General features: G+C 34.9%; 2 protein-coding genes and 1 pseudogene across 2 annotated transcripts; 1 reads left to right on the forward strand and 2 right to left on the reverse strand.

Moving 5' to 3' along the window:
- The first annotated feature begins 5,941 nt into the window (after positions 1-5,941).
- Positions 5,942-10,756, forward strand: LOC130497522 (uncharacterized). The gene is made up of 6 exons (XM_056990396.1): positions 5,942-7,934; positions 8,472-8,597; positions 8,766-9,453; positions 10,159-10,279; positions 10,388-10,600; positions 10,712-10,756. The coding sequence occupies exons 1-6, from the start codon at positions 5,942-5,944 to the stop codon at positions 10,754-10,756; spliced, it is 3,186 nt and encodes a 1,061-aa protein (XP_056846376.1).
- A 6,617-nt stretch (positions 10,757-17,373) lies between these two features.
- On the reverse strand, positions 17,374-18,593 carry LOC108847561 (uncharacterized). The gene is made up of 5 exons (XM_056990400.1): positions 18,581-18,593; positions 18,401-18,477; positions 18,083-18,270; positions 17,865-18,006; positions 17,374-17,779 (listed from the first exon to the last, which is right to left on the reverse strand). Exons 1-5 carry the CDS (start codon positions 18,591-18,593, stop codon positions 17,489-17,491), a joined length of 711 nt encoding a protein of 236 aa, XP_056846380.1. The 3' UTR covers positions 17,374-17,488.
- Positions 18,594-20,296: 1,703 nt separating this feature from the next.
- LOC108847569 (general transcription and DNA repair factor IIH subunit TFB1-1-like) lies at positions 20,297-23,566 on the reverse strand (annotated as a pseudogene).
- Between the last annotated feature and the right edge of the window lie 231 nt (positions 23,567-23,797).

Raw genomic sequence — 23,797 nt, forward strand, 5'->3', positions numbered from 1 at the left:
TGTTTATTTTTATTTTTATATATAGCGTATTAGAGTATTTTTACCTATTAAATTAAACATTTTGGTCATTTTCTCCTTAGTGTTTTTTGTAGTGACAAAAACTTGAAAATAGTCTACTTACAAGAATCGCCCTAAATATTAATATGTTTTTACACCTTAATTTGTTACTGAAATAATTATTTTTATTTTTTACAAAGAATAAGTCAATGACAAATTATGAACATGAATTTTATTATAGATCAAATATAGTTCGGTAGATTATATTTTTATTTGAGAAAAACTAGACTTCAGTATTTTTAATAACTAAGTTAATATTTTTTAAATAACTAAGTTAATATTATATTTATATAATTAATAATTTATAGTCGAATTAGAATATTTTAAAAAACCAACTTATGGATGATAAGTTGTATGTTTTTTATCTGAATGTGAAAGTAGTTGGTGATGTAGTATGAAGAGTATATATAGTTATTTCGGTGAGATATTCACGGACCACGGTATACAACCAAATCTAAAAGTAGTTGTAGAATATGATTGTAAATGATGGGAATATTTAGTTACGATATTCACGGTTTTTTTTTAACATGTAATGGTAAGCAATTTAAGGTTAAAGATTTTGCAATGTAGTTATCCTAGGAAATTGTGATTATCAAGTATATCTCCTTTTTTATTAATGTGACAGCTTTAATTTAGGAGCTTATTATGTTAAGTTAGTAGTTAGTCAATGATTTTAAGATATACAAGTGTAATTACCGGGTCAAGCAAATGTTAATAGGCTTACAGTTTGCCTTCCTTCGTGATTTTTTTTTTCTAAATATTAGTTAATATGTAGAGTTAATACCAGTGGCATTTGATTGTAGTTTTTTGGGAAAATCGAGTGAGAAAGTTACTTCATGTTCTTGTTCGGTGGAATCTGAACTTGCTGCTACAATTTTCTTTGCCTTTGTTGACTGTAAGATTGAGATTCTCAAAGGTTTTAGAGGTTTGAGAAGACAAGAGTTTTTTTTTCTTTCTCGACGCTTTAGAGTTTAGTGTGAATTTTTTGTAGGAGTTAATACAAGAGATAATACACATCATTATACACTTGTCACGAACTATAATAAGACGGTACATTAACAGCCACTTAAGAACTAATGGCAATAAAAGGTTTTCGCACAAAAACTAAATGTTGGGTATGAAATTTGAATTACATAAAAGATTAGGCATGGTTTGATACGATCAAATAATATGGATATGAATTGAACACAGAGCCGTGCTTATAGTGTTATCAAAAAGGTATTTGCCTTAGACCCCCAAAAATATATAAAATTTAGGGCCCAAAATACAACAATTTTTTTTATGGTATAGTGGTTACAATGTTCTTCTAGTTAGAGTTCATGTACGTAGTTCAACCCTGATTTTTGTTTTCATTTAAATTTTCATTTTTAGCAACTTTTCTATTTTGGTATATTATAGCTTCTTTCAATTTATAGTTTATGTTTTTCCACAATTTTTTTTCTATGATTTAGATTTATTTTTAAATTATAAGAAATTTGTAAATGCAGAAAATAACATTTATATTAGAGACTTTATCTATGTTTTATTACAAAGTATGTGTTATAATACTTTAAACTATTAATATTGTATTAAAATTTATAAACAAATTATTTTTTTAAACTTCGCCTTAGGCCTCCCAAAGTGCTCGCACGGCACTGATTGAACATATGATGAAACATTGGGTATATTTGGCTGTTTTCCTGGATTTCAGTGATAAAAGTTTACTTGTTCTTTTAGTAAAAAAATTTTTTGAGTTAAATATCAAAAGTTATACCTTTTGAAATTTGCCAGCAACAATTTCTTAAAATAGTTTGAAAGTAAAAAAACGAAAGATACATATAAACGCAAAGACAAAACATTTTTTTGAGAAATTAAACACACTTGGTAATAGCACATACCAAAAAAACTTCAATGAATAGACATGACTTTGAACATTTAAATTAGAACATTTGCATTGTCGCCACATTTCGTAAGAACTTGATTCCTCATTATCTAGGTTGCATGGAAACTTTGTCGGATGTCCGCTTCCCGCTTCGGAATCAGAATCAGAATCGGAAGCTTGTGGAAGCTCTCGGAATCTCGCTTCCAATACGTTTCCAAAAATGTCTCTTTAAAAACACGTTGGAAGCTTACAATTCCATTTTGGAATCACGCTCCCGTTTTAAAAAAAATACAATATCATAAATAAAAATATAAGAAATATTGTTTTTATATAATAGTGAAATAGAGAATATATATACACAAGCATTAAAACTAATACTATATATTGGTTTTATGCATTGAGGACTTATTAGAGATATATTGTCTATATTCAAATATATTATGTTAATTATTTACAAAATATTAAAGAATAATTAGTTTAATAATATCTTATAAACTTAGTTTATGTATAGTTTCACGGTTTTAACATAAAATCATTTAAAATTATTATAAATGAACAAATTTTTTTTTTAATTTGAATCATATAATTGTTAGTCACATTTGTAATCTATATATTTTGATATATATATATATATATATATATATATAATATATATATATATATATACATAAATATACGCTTCCGACACGTTTCCGCTTCCTACTTTTAAAAAAATTCTTGCTTCTACGCTTTCACACGATTCCGCTTCCGCGTATCCGTTTCCGCTTCCGCGTATCCGCTTCCGCGTATTCGCTTCCGTTTCCATGTAACATAGCTCATTATCATCACTGGTCCTCGAGTAGCCTCTATCTTAAGTCATTCCTCAAATCTTGCAAGTAGCATCACTTGCAGATTTTCCAAAGAGATACAAAAACATAACCGCTTTAATGGACTACTCTACAATTGGCGGCACGAAAGCCTCTATTTTCCAAGACCTATATTCTCAAGCTTGTGTAATTATTATGGAACTATTGAATCCTAAGAGCATATCCAAAACTCTATGCTATATTTGCCTCTATACTCTATAATAGAGTAAAATCTACTCCAACTCATCTCTATTTCTTCCCCTAAAATAGAGATTTGCTATTTTCACCTCTATATTTAGGGGGAAAAATAGCATTCCTCTATAATAGAGATATACTTTTTTATTTGCAAAATGGTCCTTCAACTTTTTGTGATTATAATTAAAATACATGTTTATAGATAAATATAATACTTTTACATATAATAACACAGTTTTAGTTTATATAATAATTTTTTAAACTTTCACAATTATAAATAATCATAAATAAAAATACTATTAATTTATTCAAAATTGAAAAAAATAACAAATGAAATTTAACGTTTTATTTAACTGAAACTAAAATTAAAATTTAACTATTAAAAGTTTTACATATCTTTAACATATTAATAAAAATCTTTAAGTTCAACATAAATATTAATCAATATTTATTTCTCACTTTGAAGTTCATTAACAAATTATTTATGTGAAAATATAGTATTATGGTTAGATAATGTCTACTTTATTTTATTTTATTATATATGATAGCTTTTTGTAATAAAAATTTTAGTTTAAATAATATTGCAATTTTATAAAAATTTAAAAGATTAGATGATTGGGTGAATTTTAACATTTATAAATAAAAGGTTTTAGTTGTAAGATAATAAAAGAATCTTTTAAAAAAAAAATTTTTTTGAGGAAGAAATAGATAAATACATTGGAGAAGAACACATCTCTATTATAGAGTTCCTCTATTATAGAAGAAAAAATAAGGAAATACATTGGAGATGGTCTAAAATCGGTACTTTAGTTTAGAGACTAATCAAACAAAAATAAGGGAGATTAAGGCCCCAAAGTTCCATTTATTTAAGTGTTTAAAACCGTACCAAAAAGGAATACAAAGTTATGAATCTAAAAACAGGTAGTCATTCCTCGCGAACTCGTAGTTGCTTTCTCGCTCTCCCCCTTTTCCTTCTTCATCCTCCTCCTTTTTATAGGCAGTATTTCCTTCATGTTGCACCGGCTTCTCGTAATCATTACTATGATTCGTGGTTAGCCTTTGCGTCCTGCGATGGCTGTCACGTTGGGTGTGTTAGAGTCGTACTGACGAGTAACTGGGATGATGATCACACGCATGTACGGACTTCCACTAGCTTTTACTTTCTTTTTGTTTGTGGGATTTTATCATCGCTTTCGGGCTGGGTCAATTCATGGACCCATGAAAGTAAATGGGTTCAGAGTAAATGAGTTCACATCCAACAATAGTCCCCTAGACCGTCAGGGTTTATCTCGAGGGCTTTACTTTTGAAGTGTTCCGTGTGAGAGTTGACCCAGCCTTGTTTTCTCAGTTCATTACTTGTCGTTATCTGGTTGGTCGGTTTTCCTTTCTCATATGTCGTGAAGGGGAGTCAGTGAGGGGTCACGTCGTTTTAATGATTATGTTTCCATTAGTTGTATTCTTTGATTTCTTTTCTTTTCTTGGGAATCATTGTCATTGCCTCTATTTATGTTCTGACTCCATTACTTCTGATTCTGTTGATCGTTTGGTTTTTGTGTGCTTCCATTATCTTTTCGACCAACTTTTCTTACTGATATGATCATGGACCAGCATGCTGATCAAGATGAAGAGTTCAAACTAGCTAAAGAAGATGGGAAGCCTAAAGATGGTGCAACCAAAGAAGATGATGCCTTAGTCATTTCCAATGGCCCCATAACTCGATCCAAAGCTAAGATACTCAAGGAAGCTATTGGAGGATTAATTAAGAAGTGTTTGATCCATGAAGAAAGTCTTGAAGGAAGCTTGATACTTCAAGATACACTTGTTACCATCCAAGCTATCTCACCATCAAACTGAGTGTTGTCTAGGCTAGCAAGCTATGTGTGCTCTTTTTCCCTATCTTTGTTTTTGTCCCAATGGGTTTTGCAAAGATAGGTTTTTAACGAGGCCATAGTCTTGCTGCTCAAAACTCCTAGATGATGCTCTCGGACCAACCACATGAAGAACCTTATGTTATGTTTTATTTCTCTAAGTATTTATGTCTTTTATTTCAAAACTCTATCTATGTTGTGTCTTTAATTCTACATTGACTAAAGGAGCGTGTTCCTTTTAGTTTGAGTTGATTGGAACCTGTTCCAAGTCTCTCACTATATATATATGTGTGTGCCGCAACCCTAGTAATCTATCAAGTCTTCTTTAATCAAAACCATTGTGTTTTCTTCTCCCTTTGCTTTTGCGAGTTAAGAGAGTGTCTGGTGTGTAGTATCCAGTCTGTTGGTGTGTAATATCCAACACCCAAGGGCTTTAGAAAGGTGTGTCATATCCGATCTAAGCCTAGGAGTATCAAGGAGCCTTTCCGCAGCCTCTTGAGTCACCATTCGATCCTCCACCTTGATAAACTTGAGTCCTTTGACTCGTTTATACAAGGATCTATCCATATCCGTCCAGAGAAGCATCCTAGGGGTTCATTAAGTGGTATCAGAGCACTCTGGAAGGGGAGTTTCGATTTCTCTTATCATTCTCATCCGATCTGTTCATCACCATTCATATCATTGATAGATCTGTGTTCTTGAGTTATTGTTCACTAGATCTGCTTCTTTTCATCATTATAACTGATAGATCTATTGTTTTCGTGATCATCATTGATAGATCTAAGAGTTTCAATCAAGTTTTCATTAAGAACTTTTCAACTTCTCATCAATCTCGTTTCAAGTTTTCAAAATCCGAAAGTTCTATTGTGTTTGTGAGTCTCGATCTGTTGTTAGAAGTGATAGATCCTTATCTGTTTCATCTCATTTCGTCATCTGTTAGAATCTGATTTGTGTTGTTGTATTTCGAAACTGAAAAGGAATTCAAATCGTTGCGTATTGTTCAAGTATCCTTTGCCGCCTTGTTTTAAAATTTTCTTGTTTCCTTATTTGAATCCTTTGTGTTTTGATTTCTTTGAACTACTTACTTGTTCAAATCTTTTGTGAATCAGGAAGCAATGGGATCCGAGGATGATGAGGCAACTCTTATGAGAAGAAACAAGCTATTACAAGAAGCAATCACCAAAGATATCCTTGCAGCCATGGAGAAGTTGTTGGAGGATAAACTCGATCAAAGGCTATCTGATAGACAAGACCAGAATGCTGAGCAGAGACGTGAGCCAAGGAGCAATAGGCATGGTCGTCGTGAGCATGCTGGATCAGAAGAGACTGATAACTTCTATGAGAGAAGTAGCCATAGCTCTGGATCAAGACACAGCAGTAGGAGATCACGACATGATCATGAGGGCAGAAGGCATAGGCGCAATGAGCTATCAGGATTGAAGCTTAAGATCCCTCCTTTCCATGGCAAGGCTGATCCGGATGCATATCTTGAGTGGGAAAAGAAGATAGAGCTTGTCTTTAATTGTCAACACTACTCTGAGATTAAAAAGGTTCAAGTTGCTGCTACTGAGTTCAATGACTATGCATTGAGTTGGTGGGATCAGTTGGTTACAAACAAAAGGCGCAATGGGGAGTTTCCTATTGAGACATGGGCTGAGATGAAGTCTTTGATGCGTAGGAGGTTTGTTTCCAGCCACTATCACCGTGATCTTCACCAAAAGCTGAGGCTTCTTACCCAAGGTTCCAAGTCTGTGGAGGAATACTATCAAGAGATGGAGTTGCTTATGTTGAGAGCTAAGGTTTCTGAAGATAGTGAAGCTACCATGGCACGGTTTCTTGGTGGGCTCAACCGTGAGATACAAGACAGGGTAGAGATGCAGCACTACTTGGAGATAGGGGAGATGCTACACAAAGCTATCTTGGTAGAGCAACAAGTTAAGAGAAGAAGTCATGCGCGTGGCAGCTATAGTTCCAGTAGATACCAGACTTCTAAGGAAGATAAACCAAGCTATCAGAAAGAGGTCAAACCACAGCCAAAGGAAGAGTCTAAGCCTAGTAGTATCTATAGCAAGGATAAAGGTAAAGCAGAGGCTACCAGCTCGCGTGCAAGAGATTTGAAGTGCTTTAAGTGTCAAGGGCGTGGGCACTATGCTAATGAGTGTACCAACAAGAGAGTTATGGTTCTTTTGGAGAATGGCGAGTATGAATCTGAAGATGAGAGACCAGAGACTGAGCAAGAATCTTCAGAAGCAGAATACGAAGAGAAACCAGTTCATGGTAGGCTTTTGGTTGCAAGAAGAACACTCAGCCTACAAAGCAAGACCGAGGAGCAAGAACAGAGGGAAAACTTGTTCTACACCCGCTGTATGGTGCAAGGAAAGGTCTGTAGTCTGATCATTGATGGTGGAAGCTGTGTCAATGTTGCTAGTGAGATAATGGTAAAGAAGCTTGGCCTACAAACTCATAAACATCCCAAGCCTTACCGACTGCAATGGCTTAATGAAGAAGGCGAGATGAGGGTATCTACTCAGGTTTCTGTACCCTTATCCATTGGGAGATATGAAGATGACATCCTCTGTGACGTGATACCCATGGAAGCCAGTCACATATTGCTTGGAAGGCCTTGGCAGTTTGATAGACGTGTCACTCATGATGGCTTCACCAATAAACATTCTTTTGAGTTCAACGGCAAGAAGACTACCCTAGTGCCTCTAACTCCTAAAGAAGTACATGAAGATCAATTACAACTTCAGAAAAAGAAAGAGATTGATCTCAAGCCTGATAAGAACCACAACTTCTATGCCAAAACTGGTGACATCAAAAGATCTCTCTACTCTAATCAATCAGTTCTCTTATTTGTTTTAAAAGAATCTCTTGTTAGTCTAACTGATTGCACACCGGTGTATCCGAGTGAGATGTCAGCTCTTTTACAGGATTATCAAGATGTGTTTCCAGAAGATAGCCCCACGGGTTTACCACCTATACGAGGGATTGAGCATCAGATAGATTTTGTACCAGGTTCTACTCTTCCCAATAGACCAGCCTACATAACTAACCCGGTTGAGACCAAGGAGCTCCAAAGACAGGTTGAGGAACTGATGAAGAAAGGTCATATCCGTGAAAGCATGAGTCCTTGTGCTGTTCCAGTGCTTCTGGTGCCTAAGAAAGATGGAAACTGGCGCATGTGTGTTGATTGTAGAGCAATCAACAACATAACAGTTAAGTATCGCCACCCTATTCCTAGATTAGATGATATGCTTGATGAATTGCATGGTTCTAGCATCTTTTCTAAGATAGATCTTAAGAGTGGGTATCATCAAATTAGGATGAAAGAGGGAGATGAATGGAAAACTGCTTTTAAAACTAAGCATGGGTTGTACGAGTGGTTAGTTATGCCCTTTGGATTAACCAATGCTCCTAGTACTTTCATGAGATTAATGAACCATATTCTTAGGTCCTTTATAGGATTGTTTGTTGTGGTTTACTTTGATGATATCCTAGTTTACAGCCAGAGTCTAGAAGAGCATATAGGTCATCTTAAGGCTGTCCTTGATGTTTTGAGAAAAGAAAAGCTTTTTGCTAACCTTAAGAAATGCACTTTCTGTACGGATAACTTGGTCTTCCTAGGTTTTATTGTGAGTGCAGATGGAGTGAAAGTGGATCCAGAGAAGGTGAAAGCTATACGAGAATGGCCCATCCCTAAGACAGTGAGTGAAGTAAGGAGCTTCCATGGACTTGCTGGCTTCTATAGGCGATTTGTGAGGGATTTCAGTACTATAGCAGCTCCCTTGACTGAGGTTGTCAAGAAAGACATAGGATTCAAATGGGGAGACACACAAGAAGCTGCATTCCAATGCCTTAAAGAGAAGCTTACTAATGCCCCTCTTCTTATACTTCCTGATTTTAATAAAACTTTTGAGATTGAATGTGATGCCTCAGGAATTGGTATTGGTGTTGTTCTTATGCAGGAGAAAAGACCTATTGCATACTTTAGTGAGAAGCTTGGAGGAGCCACTCTCAACTATGCAACTTATGATAAGGAACTCTATGCTTTGGTGAGGGCCTTGCAGACTTGGCACTATTATCTATGGCCCAAGGAGTTCGTAATCCACACTGATCATGAGTCTCTCAAGTACCTTAAAGGCCAGAACAAGCTCAGTAAGAGGCACGCCAGATGGGTAGAATTCATTGAAACCTTCCCTTATGTGATCAAATACAAACAAGGTAAGGAGAATATAGTTGCTGATGCACTATCAAGAAGATATGCTCTCTTAAACACTCTTGATGTTAAACTATTAGGTTTTGAGCATATTAAAGGTATGTATGAGACTGATTCCGATTTTAAAGATGCTTATAACTCTTATGAAAAGGTTGCTACTGGGCATTACTTTAGGCATGATGGATTTCTTTTCTATAACCGTTTGTGTGTGCCTAACTGTTCTTTGAGAGAGTTATTTGTCAGGGAATCTCATGGAGGAAGCCTTATGGGTCACTTTGGTGTTACAAAGACTCTTAAAACCTTGCAGGATCACTTCTTTTGGCCTCGGATGAAAAGAGATGTGGAAAGAATTTGTGAGAGGTGTGCAACTTGTAAACAAGCTAAGTCTAAGGTTCAGTCACATGGTTTGTATACTCCTCTCCCTATTCCTTATCACCCTTGGAATGACATATCTATGGATTTTATTGTGGGATTGCCTAGAACTAGAACTGGAAAGGATTCTATCTTTGTTGTTGTTGATAGATTCTCAAAAATGGCTCATTTCATAGCATGTCACAAAACTGATGATGCATTGCATGTTGCTAACCTGTTCTTTAAAGAGATTGTGCGCATTCATGGCATGCCTAGGACTATTGTTTCTGATAGAGATGCTAAGTTTCTTAGTTATTTTTGGAAAACTCTATGGTCTAAACTAGGTACTAAACTGTTGTTCTCTACTACTTGTCATCCGCAAACTGATGGACAAACTGAAGTAGTTAATAGAACTCTAGGTACTCTCTTGCGTGCATTCATTAAAAAGAATCTGAAGTCTTGGGAAGATCATTTGCCACATTGTGAATTTGCATATAATCATGCTGTGCATTCTGCTTCTAAGTTTTCCCCTTTTGAAATTGTTTATGGGTTTAATCCCACCTCTCCTTTGGATCTAATACCTTTACCTGAGTGTGAAAGGATCAGTTTTTATGGCAAAAGGAAGGCAGAGATGGTGAAACAACTCCACGAGCAAGCTAGGCTTAATATTGAAGAGAAAACCAAGCAGTATGTTAAGCATGCCAACAAAGGAAGGCGTGAGATGATCTTTGAAGTAGGTGATTAGGTTTGGGTTCACCTAAGGAAGGAAAGATTTCCAAAGGAGAGGAAGTCCAAGCTAATGCCGAGGATTGATGGACCGTTTGAGATCATAAAGAATATCAGCAACAATGCCTACAAGCTTGATCTCAAAGGGAAGTATGATGTAAGCAATAGGTTTAATGTTTCTGACTTAATCCCTTTTATTGCAGATGAGTTCGATTTGAGGACAAATCCTTTTCAAGAGGGAGGGGATGATATGATCATGGACCAGCATGCTGATCAAGATGAAGAGTTCCAACTAGCTAAAGAAGATGGGAAGCCTAAAGATGGTGCAACCAAAGAAGATGATGCCTTAGTCATTTCCAATGGCCCCATAACTCGATCCAAAGCTAAGATACTCAAGGAAGCTATTGGAGGATTAATCAAGAAGTGTTTGATCCATGAAGAAAGTCTTGAAGGAAGCTTGATACTTCAAGATACACTTGTTACCATCCAAGCTATCTCACCATCAAGCTGAGTGTTGTCTAGGCTAGCAAGCTATGTGTGCTCTTTTTCCCTATCTTTGTTTTTGTCCCAATGGGTTTTGCAAAGATAGGTTTTTAACGAGGCCATAGTCTTGCTGCTCAAAACTCCTAGATGATGCTCTCGGACCAACCACATGAAGAACCTTATGTTATGTTTTATTTCTCTAAGTATTTATGTCTTTTATTTCAAAAACTCTATCTATGTTGTGTCTTTAATTCTACATTGACTAAAGGAGCGTGTTCCTTTTAGTTTGAGTTGATTGGAACCTGTTCCAAGTCTCTCACTATATATATATGTGTGTGCCGCAACCCTAGTAATCTATCAAGTCTTCTTTAATCAAAACCTTTGTGTTTTCTTCTCCCTTTGCTTTTGCGAGTTAAGAGAGTGTCTGGTGTGTAGTATCCAGTCTGTTGGTGTGTAATATCAACACCCAAGGGCTTTAGAAAGGTGTGTCATATCCGATCTAAGCCTAGGAGTATCAAGGAGCCTTTCCGCAGCCTCTTGTGTCACCATTCGATCCTCCACCTTGATAAATTTGAGTCCTTTGACTCGTTTATACAAGGATCTATCCATATCCGTCCAGAGAAGCATCCTAGGGGTTCATTACTTACTCATGTATATTTTTAATGTTATGCCTCAATCCCATTTAAATATTTCTCACCAACTCACTTGAATATGCGGTTATCATTCACAAACTATAAATTAATTATGCATCCACAACAATGAAAATCAAAAGTATTATCACACAAATTAAAAAAAAGCATTAAAATTGCATTATATGTTGCAACATATGAACACTGGAAGCATCGTCGGTTTGATTGTGGTCTATTTGGACATCAATACAAAGATTTTTTCACCATACCAACACTTCTTTGGAATTCCTATTGAGTTCTTATGATCCTGTTGAATCTCTATAAACATTACCAGAAGCTTCAGAGATCACCAAATTCAATCTACAAAACCAAAATCTTCAAATATTCATAGGAATCAATTTATTACTTTCAACCTCTATTCGAAGAATGATATTATGGAATACCAACATGACAGCATACTTAAACTCTATTTAAGATATTTCAGGTTTAAACACTCGAATTGTAAAATCGATATTAGGGTTCTTCCTGTTTTCAAAAAATTTAATTTGGGGATTTTGGAAAACGAGGTTTTCAATGCGGATGGGTATGCGGCCGGGTTCTGCTTTGGTTTATTTTGATGTCACAGTTTGCTTTGTAGTTTAGATAACAAACCGTATGGGAGTTAAGTATTTAGTTTTTGTATGGTTCTCGTTCGTACAAGGCTTTGATACGTAAAATCATGTTGTCACGTATAGTTAAAGGGTGAGTCTCGTAAGATTAATATATGAGTCTTTCAAAATTATTTTGAAGGACAACAATATAGTTTTAAAAAGCAGAATACACAAATTTATTGAAAACTAAGGTTTGGCTCGCTCTACGGGCGGGTTAGTAATTTCACAAAGTATATAATATAAGATAAATTTTATTAAATATTTCAAAATATTTAATTTACTTTAAAATGTAAGTAATTTTTAAATTTTAATACCAAAATTACAATTATACGTCATTCAAATTTTTAAGATAACAATTATACATTTATATATATTTTCTATTTTTGATAACTCTGATATTATGGCTGAATTGTTGTTTGTTATATATGCGTTTCAGCCTATTTTTCATCTTAACTTTCGTTAAAAATCTGAAATGCTGATAAATAACCACACAGTATAATTTTGCTCTTTGTTAGTTTCAGTAAACCTAACGTACTTAGTTGTTTGTAGAGAAAATGCTGGTGTGTGAAGTTGTATGTTGTACATCTATATATTGTCCGTTTTTTCTTAAAACCATAAACAAAAGGGTGAAATTCATTTATTATTCTCTCTAGAGTTTTAGGGTTGTTGGATTTTGGTATGTTATTCAAAACATGTCAATCTTACCATATGATTGAAGTGTAGGTGAATATAGTTAAGACATCAAACACACATATTAGATATTTACAAAAGAATATTATCACATGCAAATGTTATCACCATACAATATATGCACAATATATTTATCTCATGTATTATTTTCCACATTTTTGAAGATTTGTAACTTCAAATTGTGTTGGCAATGAGTACATTTATTATATATACAAACAATTATTGTAATTTTTATGTTTAGAAGTTAGAAGCTTTGTGTTTATAGTTTTATAGAGTTCTTTTCAATCAATCATCTACTCCTTGTATGCATTCAGCAAAAACCTTAGAATCAACATAAACTTGGATCTAAAATAATCTTTAGCAAACCTAAGACAGTCCTATTTTTTTCACTTTAGGTTCATGATTTCCATTGTATTTGAGATGGAAAACCACCAAACAAACAGCTCAGCCCGCAAATATATTCCATCTCAAATTAAAAAATAAACAAATTATTACTGAACTGAGACAAACCGCAAAGAAATTGTACCTTAATCAGGCCAATCAATGACATTCATAAAGCCAAGCACTAAACTTTATTATGCATTTTTCGCTGCTACCTTTTTTCAGAAAGTTGTTTATTGACATGACAGGCGCATAATATTCCATAATTCAAGACTGGTACACTCAAGTCTATTCAAATATTCTTAAGCAAAAAAAAAATTGTATTCAAATATTCTACAACTCTTAAAACATGGGAAACAATAACACCTTCAGCAAAACAAATCTGCCAAACTCTCTCCAGCTCCCACGGTCTCACCTGTATTTAGTTATGCAAAGATGTTAACTCTGAATCGTGCTTTCCGTATGTCTGTAAGAAGCAACTTAATTAAGTACCTAGATCAACTTAATTAAATACCTAGATTTGTAAGAAGATCTCATTAAAGGGGGTTAACCCTCACATAAGTGTTTGATTTTTTAATCTCAGATCTTGGCAACGTACACAATGATCGACCGTCATGCTTCTCATGCATTAGATCTGTTACGATACAATAAATCTTCGAATTAGAAGTAACAGTTTGAAATCAAACAAATTATGTTAATGAAACAACATATAATTTATCAATTAAATGGTAACGTGATTCTAAAAACCAAGCAAAAAGATACCAACAAATTTGGTTATGTTCCTGCTCATTCGTACATGCTGCATTACAAAACCAAAAATCCAAAATCTTCAAACTAAACAGACCAACACAATATATATATATATATATAGCCAGGGCCGGCCCTGAGATTTTGGGGGCTGTAGACGAGTCATGAAGGAATTCAACAATTTGGGGGCTGAAATTTTTTTTTTTACAAATTTGGGGGCTTATATCCATGTAAATTTTTTCAAAAATTTCGGGGGCTTGAAACAAATATTTCATTAGGCTTGGCTCAGGGTCGGCCCTGTATATAGCTATCTAACCGTTCTTTTCCTACATGGTGATTGAGTTAGCTGGAGAGCATGACTACTGGAAAAATATTTTTATTGCATTTTGGAATCGTTAGACAATGTAACGTGAGGTTTTCTTACCAAACCGAAGAGGAGGGCATGCATGACCCTTACTTCACCACTGTCACATTCACATCATCTTGTCATCTTGCTGTAACATTAAAGGATTTTGAATTTTCTCACATAGACAAAGAAATCCTCGCTAAGAGGTAGGAACCATTGAGTTTACATGCAAAGAGGGACTGAGGACAGACCCCTATGGCATGATCATAGAGGTTCAACTCAGTCATGCTGCACTTGCAAGATTTTCTTTTTGATTCTAATATTGCTATCGTCAGTAGCAGAAGTTAGTGAATTAAGAGCATGTATAACACGGAGAATTGAAAACCTATCAGGGTACTGGACAGTGTCTCATCTTCTGTGCATTGCTTAGTGTTGTCAGCTCACGGCATGATGAGGCACTCTACCCACTTGCCAGCTGGGAGAGGTCTTTTGTGAGAAACTTCCCATAAGCCACATCTACAACATGTATCAAAACATGTGAGTTAGTCTAAGCAAATCAGGGATATGAAAAAAAAAAACCTAAGTTGTGTAAACTACTGCATTAGAGAAGATGACGAAATTCAGGTAAGCAATAAACCATAAAAAAGAGTGGCGGCACTGACGCTTGATATTCGTGTTCACGCACACCAATTAACCTAATGTGCACACTACCACAATCGAATGGTATGTCGATGTAGCACTTTAGGATCGAATCCACAGAGACCAACGATTACACTTTATTTCTATGGGATCAAAATTAAGCTAAGACAATATGGAGTTTTGTTTTGAGGGTAACGTGCAAAGCAAGGAAAATAATATAAATGAGAATTCAATTTAAAGAGAAGCCAGCCTAGGGTTACTTCATCGGGTGTTAATACTTGTGAGCTAAACAATTATTCAAGTGCTAATAAGAACAGTCTAGAACTCGGATCACTCAAGTAGAACAGCCCACTGTCGTGGTACTGCTCCCTATGCTGATCGATCTCACCGTCTAACTGTCGTTGAGGTGAGAAGCAATCGCAAGCAATAGAGATCAGGTCCGATAGGTTCACAGAACACCCTAATATCTACTTTCGCTGATTAGGGATGCAATGCTCATTCAAAACAGATCTAGCAACCTATTACACGGTTAATGAACAGGTTAAACCTATGATCTAACATTAAACGGCCAGTTTAATGCAAGCAATAAGAACAGTTATGAATGAAGACAATCAAATGATTCACTTATCTATGTTTAGCTCACGAAATTAACACCCTAGAACCCTAGACAAGCTAGCCGACTACTCAGCCATGAACAGAGAAAACACAGAGTTCATAGATGAATAATACTGCATAAATATAACAGAAACAAAGAGAGGGTTCAGGATGATCTTCTCTAAAACGAGAGAGAGAGAGATCCTTCTCCCTTTACAAGGTATGAAATCACAAAGCAAGTCTCCAATGGTTTCTTCTATGAAAAGAAGCATAGAATGATAATGAGAAAACAGAAAATATGATATATCAAAGCCACAGGCGGTTGGGAGAGAAAAAGAGAATAATTAGGGCAAATCCCGAAATAATAGTGGTTTCCATAAAAATCTCTGCCGCTGGAACAATCACTCGGGTTGTTCCGCTCGATCAGGAACAATCATCAGACTGTTCTGCGTGAAAATCACCAAACTGCACTGTTTTCTGCCTCTTTTGTTCCAGCAGGTCCATCTCCCATCCAGTGCAACTCCAGACCTGTAATGACTCGAAAAAGACTAGAGAGACTCGATAAAGACTTGAAAACTAATTAGAAAACATATATACAATGATGTATAAAACACCATATATCAACGCTCTTATCCAAGAAGCATGAAAAGGTTGCAGAGATAGGATTGTGGAAATTGAAAGATATGCCATATATATGAGCACAATTCTTGCTTCTTGCAACAAATAGCCCATCGGCTTCATTCACCATCTTAAAAGTATATTTTCGTGTTAGACTTTAAGTTCTTCACTAACAGGTCTGTTTTCTAATTTCTTAGGTACAGCTAAAGAAGGAGACCAACCCTCAATTTGTGATGCAGCTGCATAGAGGAGTATTTGCAGTAAACTCATGACTTGAAACATAAAAAACAAATAACTTGATGTTCAAAGCGCTGCAGGAGCTTTTGCTGCAGTAAGCATAGGAACATTAAAGTTTAGAGACGCCCTTGGCCTGAGATCGTAACGCAACAATTGAAAACACTAACTAACTTGAAGAGAAACTATTCAAACCTAAACAAAAAATATTTTCTGAATGTATGAATATCAATCTGAACCAGAACTTAGGATGAAATTAATGATACATATGGTGGAAGATGAGAACCAGATTTCAAAGAGATGAAACCAAAAATACATGATTGTCACAACCTATGAAACTCTCAAATTGTATTGCCAATACTGGCTTCCATGAACACATATATATAGGTGAGATGGTGGTTTCTAAAAACAAGCAATTTTGAGGAATGCAAAACATTATTGGAGCCAAACCGCAAACACATGTTTTGTTGCTCCTTTCTACTAAGCTGTAGAGTCTTATAAATGGAAAGGGATCGATAAGCATACTATTTAGAGCTTCAAGGATATTAACCTCTATTCGCCAACTCAATCTCGCTACTGATATTTAGAATGTCGTCTTTTGCTGTAGAACGTGACCGGCACTACAATAATATGTTCTCTACCACAATAGCTAATGGTGGATCTGTTGAAGTAATGGTCCGAGTCATCGAGAACTAAACCCTAAAGATTTGGAACAGTCTTATTCATATGACTGAACCAAAATGTGATAAGAAACAGTGAAATCATCCAGAAAAGCTCACAATTTTGTTAAACCTCATCAACATCAATATTAAATTTAACTTCTATAGCTATGAAAGTGTAGATATATATACTACTAGGGCAAACCCACCCTACGGGCGGGCAGGTGAGTAAATAAAAAACAATAGAAATATATATGTAAAATAAATCGAGCAACAAAGAGATCAAGCAAACCTACATCATAATAAAGTTTCTCTTAAGAGAGATGTGTACGCAACGTTTCTCTTAGACTAATTTCTCCACCTAGTTTGGGCTTGTTGAGATTATCAGTATTACCGGTATTAGCATAATTGCTTAGCGCTTTTAAAGCAGATTAAAACTCAATTTAGAAAATTGCAAAAGATAAGTAAAGATGTTTATTATCTAAAGTTATTGAAAGAATGATATTACAACTTTATTATATCTTAGAGAAAAAGAAACTGCTCAAAAGCTTATGGTTCAGTCCAAATTAAATAGTCGACCCAGCTATTACAACAAATAGTGGAATGATACTACAACTTTATATCTTGGAGACCAAGAAATAGCTCAAAAGTTTATGATTTTACCAAACATACATGATCTCACAAAAATGACATTAATTAACAATCTTGTTCTTCTTCTGCTTTATCAAAGCTTTCGTTGAGGGATTTTGAGACATGGAGAGCTGTTGTTTCCTCTTCTTCGTGTTCATAATCGATTTCAGCAAAAGGTGATGATAAGTCTAAGCATAAACCTTGGACGACTTGTTCATAAGAGGCAAAGAGATCTGAAGATGTGATCTGATGGTACTCAACCAGCTGGCGCAGACACTGATTCTCTCTAACCAAATTCGCGTTTTCGTTTGCTAATCTCGCTTTCTCCGTAAGCAACACCTCTAATTGCAGCCTCACCTATAATCAAAACCAAGATCATAAGAGAAGAAAAACAGAGCATAACAGAGGAAAAAACAGAGCATTTTTGGAGGTTGTATAGTACCGGATCATCTTCTTCAGGTCTAACACTTTTCACAAACCCTTCTCTGAGTCTTTTGTTCTCTTCTTCAAGCAACCCACAACTTTCTTGGATGAAACTCAGGTCGGATCTTATAGATTTAAGCTCTCTTGCAACAAAACAGAGACTTTAAAGAAAACAACAAAAAAATTAGATCTTTGTATAAACGAAGTAACAAAACAGAGACACTAAAGACTCGAGACTTTACGTTCTTAGCTCTTTTCATGATCTTCATCTCTTTTGGTCTCTTTTCATCTTCATCTGAAGAATTTTCTTTTAGCTCAGCATCAGAGTCATGTTTCCTCTTCTTCCCTTTAGTCTCGTCCTTGGCGTTGTATCTGATCAGCTTTGAGATTAAACGGGAGTATCTCAGATAATGTAGGTGGCTTAGCTAGAACAATATATCACAACAATCAAGAGGTTGAAAATACTCAAAATAAATCTTTACATGCAAACCGAATTACTTCTAAACCGAATTGCATAAAGAACACGTAAAAAGGGAATTTTTTTAAAAAAATTACACAATCATTACTACTTAACCGGAAATCGATCTCAATGCTATATAACATGTTCAGATTCACAGAAAACACTATCAACGCTAATGATCAACATAAATCCACCAGAAAATAAACAGCATGCCGGATCATAATATCTCGAAACACTCAGTATATAGAAGAGTAAAAAATCGAAAATTCACTCACATAAACTTGACATTCCTAGCCTCCACAACCGATGAACACCTCCCAGACTTCAAATCAGAAAAAAAAAACACCATAGAGTTGCCATTGAGAGAGTTGAGTAGAAGATCGGGAGTAAAGGAGATAAATAGCAGAGATATGAAGAGAGCAAGATCTCCAAAAGGGATATACTAACCTAATTATAGCATAGATTATAGATTTCTCCGACGGTAACGACGCATTGAATGGCTCTTAGTGGGCTTATGTATTAATGTGACTAAAGACGCCTACCGTTTCAGGAAGATCGAGAACAATCGATCGCCATCCTCTGCACCGTACACAAACACAAAGCAACGAATGATAGAATTAGGTTTAGCGCCGTCTACGGTCATGTTCGCAGGGCCTTGAACAAATAAACGAAGCCCATTTTCGTCTAACAGGCCGGCACAAAATAAACCCGCACGGAAACAAAATAAAAAGGACGCACAGCTTTAAAGAGAAGCCTAAACGAAAAAAATTAGAAGCGCAGCGTTTTAAAGATGGGGACACGTGTCGGCTCAGTAGCCTCTGAATGTTGTGCTGGCATCCCATGTGGCATATCTTAGGAGAGAGTAAACTCTAATTTATATAAATAGATATGATGGAGAGGAATGAAGATACAGTTTCGATGGAATGAGATTACTTATTTATAGTGGATAATTCACACTATGGCAGTAATGGAGGATGCATTGAAAGATAAATCATGTGAGAAGTGGGAGACGTGGTTAATTATGGCGTGTTAGTAGGGATGCTTGATTGCATCTGATTTTCGTAACGTTCCAAAAAAAATTTAAAGGTGAGTTGAAAATCAATAGAGAAGACATCGCCGCCGGATTCTAAATCTTTAACAAGCTTGCGTTGGAAACAGTGATTTAACATATACAAAGGGAGATTCGATGGAGGTAACCGGTCGGAGACGCAGATACAAAAAGAAGAGAAAGATGGTAGAGACTAATCGCAACCATTCAGCCCAATAGATTAATGAAGCCCATCAAACAACAATTGTACGAAGCCAAGAAAGATAAATTGTTATGTTTAATTCGTGAAGTGTTTTAAAGGAGGTCATGTGGCATTTTTTTCCCTTATGGAGAAAAAACCAATTTTATTGTATTAGATATCGAAAATATATTGAGTTTGATCAAGTATAAATCAATGTTTTGGAACCGATAACCCAACAAATATCCAAAACCGTAAACTATTTCTGGTTCAACCGGTTCTTGGAGATGTAATTAAACTCGAACTAAACCCGACTAAACTTGAACGGATTCCAATTCGAACATTTATAATGTCTAAATTAGGCTGAAATTCATGAAGGCGAAACCAGAAACCCGAATGAACCCGAAAAAAACCCGATTGGAACGCCAAGGCCATAATAATCTGATAGTTCTTATGCTATCTATTATGATACAAAACTAAATGTCAAACGGAAAGTTTGCTTTTATGAGGGAAATTCTATTTGTTATTTCCAAATACAAAGACTGAACTGTACAATCTTAACGCCTTGCCAAACTATAAATGTATTAACGCCGTTTTTTATCTACAATGGTTGATGAAATGAACAATAACGTAACAGATGATAAATCTCAAAGACACCAGTTAAGATGGATGAAACAAAACAAAGATCTCGCAGTGATTTTGTATCATCGTTTGTCTTCTATAACACACCCATTTGGTATTTTGCGGTCGCAGCCTCCAACGCTGTTAAGCGCTTCTTCTTTGTAAGTCAGCATCGTAGTGTTGGAATGCAGCGTGAAGAGTCTACCAGAAAAATAGGTCAAGGTCAATTCATAAGCGGATTATACACTCAAAATTTTGGCTGGTTAAACCAGTTAGAAACAATGTGGATCGAGAATATATGTCGCAAAACTCTACTCTCTAACTAGGTACTGGAAAAAAGAAGCTAACCTTTTGCATTGAACAAACCAGTAAAGAAACCTCATGTCGGGTATCAGATCGCATTGAGTTTTTCATTGCCTGAGTAAAATGTGGTTTAATATTAAGGGAGCAATGCACATGGAATTGTGGTCAAATGTTGTTTTCAAACACATTTATAAATTATGATACATTGGTTTGAAGAAAACTATTGTTCTAATAGGACTTGGAAATTTTTATTGCTTACCTCGAGTTGCGAATAAATATTGAGCATTGCATCCTTCAACCTACCAACCTGAGAAATCCCAGAAGAATCTACGTGTAAGAAATTCCAGAATCTTGGAGATTGTGAAACATTAGAAATAAAAAAGTTACCTTGGTAGAAAGATGTGCTTGTTATTGGGTAAGACGACCAAAAATGTCTCTGTAGTTCTGTTATTAATGTCGAATGCTACAAATGACATAAAAATATATAGACATACTATTATTGACCAAAAAAAATATATATAGACATACTATTATAACAATATATATATAGAGAGAGAGATTCTTGTTACTAATACGGAACATATTACACAACTCACATGTAAAATATCATCTTTCGTGGATTGAGGTAATCTGTCCAGGATTCTCTCTGGCGGGTTCATCCCGTTATCAGTCTTGGCATTTGAGATAGTTTGGGTTAACTCACTGAAAACCTGAGTAGTGTTTAGCAAAATTTCAGCTTAGGCAAGAAGCAAATAGGCCTTGAAGGTTCTCTTTTGGTTAGCACACAATTAACTATATAGCAGTACCTTGAAAGAAACTTCAGGTTTAATCAAGGGATCACCTAATGCTTTAGTTCTCAACTCCACAAGGGAGTTTTTTAGAGACAGATAAGCGTCATGGACATTTCTCGTTGATGACCTCGCTACTCTAAGTTCAATGAGTACGTTTCCTTGTTGAGGTTCAAAGTAATCATGAGGTTCCTTGATTCCAAAATAAGAAAAAAGGGTAATATGATTTTATGCAGCAGTGGAAAACACTTAATGAATTAAAAAAGCCAAACCTTGATAGAAAGCGGTACGAATGAGAAGTTTTTTGGTTCTTGAAGAGCCTCCATTACTATTGCCCGTGACTATTTCTCCAGTCTCTCCTGATAAGCGTCTTTGCTGGCTTTGCTTACTGCCAAAGACAGGTATTGGATCAGCATGAGGAAAAAAAAACAAAAGAAGAACATGGTCGAATGAAATACAAAACCTTGTTTAGCCAGTGTGAGAGCCTCTGCGATAGTCCTCGAAGCATCTGACTCAACATCTGCTTTCCAAATATTAAAGGAAATAAGTGAGCAATAGACTTTGTAAACAATCAACAGCTGTACAGAAAACGTAAGGTGAGAAATAATCAATGGGGGGGGGGAGGATGGCTTAGAAGGTGTTTCACCAATGTATATGCCCTCCAATACAGCAGCAGAATGGCCATTAAGATCTTGCGAAAGCAATCTTCTTCCAAATTTACCATTCTGTTGTTCATCAAGATCCTGTGTTATGGGAAATTAATCTCAACGTAAGTAATATGATAAATAACCTCTCAACCGCATACATACAAAGAGCACAATGTCAGATTATAGATTTGTGTTTCAGGATATTAGTTTCTTGGCTGCTTCTCACACACGCTAACTATTAAAGTAGTGAACCTAGTCAGCTTACCATAGTGTGAGTGTAGTCATCTCCCTGGTCAGCCACCATGTCAAGACTTGGATCAACTCGTCTAATCTGCAGGCGTTAACACATTCAAATCAGATTGATATGCTTCACATTGGAAATCATTAAACTGTAGAAGAGAAATAATAACCTTTTGACGAGCTTCTTGAGCCAAAATCTCATCTGGCTTGAGAAAAACAGAGAGAACCTCATCCTCGGCAGCTTCTGCTTCAGCTACTGCTGTGTTTTTTGTGCTGTAAAGATATTCTGCTCTAAAATATTTTGTCCAGAAGTCTTTTTTTCTGTCATCTGGAGTAGGAAAATAATAGCTACCAGAGCCAGTCAAAATAATTCGTCGTATTTGATGACTATACCTATAAACAAAGATTGTCATAGTGTTTTGAATTATTTATTACCTTACTCGGAACATAGTTTACAAATGCGTGCCTAACAGCCGGCCTCTCATTAAAAATCTGAAACTCGAGGAAAGGTCAAGTACCATGAATATAACATAGTTTATGGTGCAACTTTTAACATATCTAATCTATTAAAACTGAAGTACAAATAGTAATTAGCCTTAAGTTTTCCACAAAAATTACATCATTATGCCATTGGAATGAAAACACAGTCGTTTAGTGCATTCCCTACCGATTCTCATCGTCTGTCACTTTGTCAGCCCAAAAATTCACAGGTTTAGTTAGTAATAGTTTATATTGTTTGGCCTTTATTTTACGTATATGGCCCATATTACAATCTTTATTTATATTATTCACAAACCTTAACCAAATATGTTATTTACAGAATGTGTCACTAGATTTAAAATTGACACTACACAAATTAATTCACAAAATACATTTATTATCTATATTATTAAAACTAAAGTACAAATTGAGTTTGTTTGAAAACATGAATAACAGTTTTAAAAAACATTTGTTTTGAAATTTGGATAGCAGTATAAAAAGAAATATAATGTTGTTTGGAAACAAATATAGCAATATATTAAAAAAAAAAGAATTTATGTTATTAAGAAAAACTGAAATTTATTATATTATAAAAAAGAGAAACAATGTACTTGGGTAAACTTTAAAATATATGAAAATTAGCTAATCTAATTATCTAAAAAATCATTGGTCTAGAATAATCATAAAAAAAATTTAAACTTTATATATATATTTCAAATCAAAAGAATAATTTAAAGTTGATTTATATCAAAAACTGATTCAACATATACATATATTCAAAATTTTACTTTTACTAAAATATTTTCCAATAACCATTATTGAAAAATGTTTTCAATATGTATAAGAAAATACAATAAAAGTCAAATTTCATATACCAACTTAAATTATGTATTTTTATTTGACACTAAATTTTTAAAATATAATATTTGTGATTATTTATATGATAGTACGTACATTATTGGAAAATATTTTCAGTTCGGGTCTGTTTGGATTTCTGGTTCCCGGGGTCAAAGATTTCAGTCTCATTCGGATATTTCTAAATTTTGGTTTGGATTCGATTTGGATCTTTGTGGTTCGTCCGTGTTCGGATAAATTGTTTTTAAAATTCATTATATTCTTTAAATATAAACAAAATAATATATTACATATAAATTTGAATAACATATATCAAAATACCTAAACTTAAC

The sequence above is a fragment of the Raphanus sativus genome, chromosome 1 (genome assembly GCF_000801105.2).
Source record: "Raphanus sativus cultivar WK10039 chromosome 1, ASM80110v3, whole genome shotgun sequence".
NCBI lineage: Eukaryota > Viridiplantae > Streptophyta > Magnoliopsida > Brassicales > Brassicaceae > Raphanus > Raphanus sativus.

What these genes read in the sequence shown, in the direction of transcription:
- LOC108847561 (XM_056990400.1), bottom strand. An exon ending in AAAAGAGCTAAGAACGTAAA is followed by an intron (nt 18,007 to 18,082) that starts GTCTCGAGTCTT and finishes TTTTCTTTAAAG; the next exon opens with TCTCTGTTTTGTTGCAAGAG. An exon ending in GACCTGAAGAAGATGATCCG is followed by an intron (nt 17,780 to 17,864) that starts GTACTATACAAC and finishes TTTTGATTATAG; the next exon opens with GTGAGGCTGCAATTAGAGGT.
- LOC130497522 (XM_056990396.1), top strand. Translation starts at nt 5,942, where the DNA reads ATGGGATCCGAGGATGATGAGGCAACTCTTATGAGAAGAAACAAGCTA. An exon ending in GCGATTTGTGAGGGATTTCA is followed by an intron (nt 8,598 to 8,765) that starts GTACTATAGCAG and finishes GTGATGCCTCAG; the next exon opens with GAATTGGTATTGGTGTTGTT. An exon ending in AAGGTTCAGTCACATGGTTT is followed by an intron (nt 9,454 to 10,158) that starts GTATACTCCTCT and finishes GGTTCACCTAAG; the next exon opens with GAAGGAAAGATTTCCAAAGG.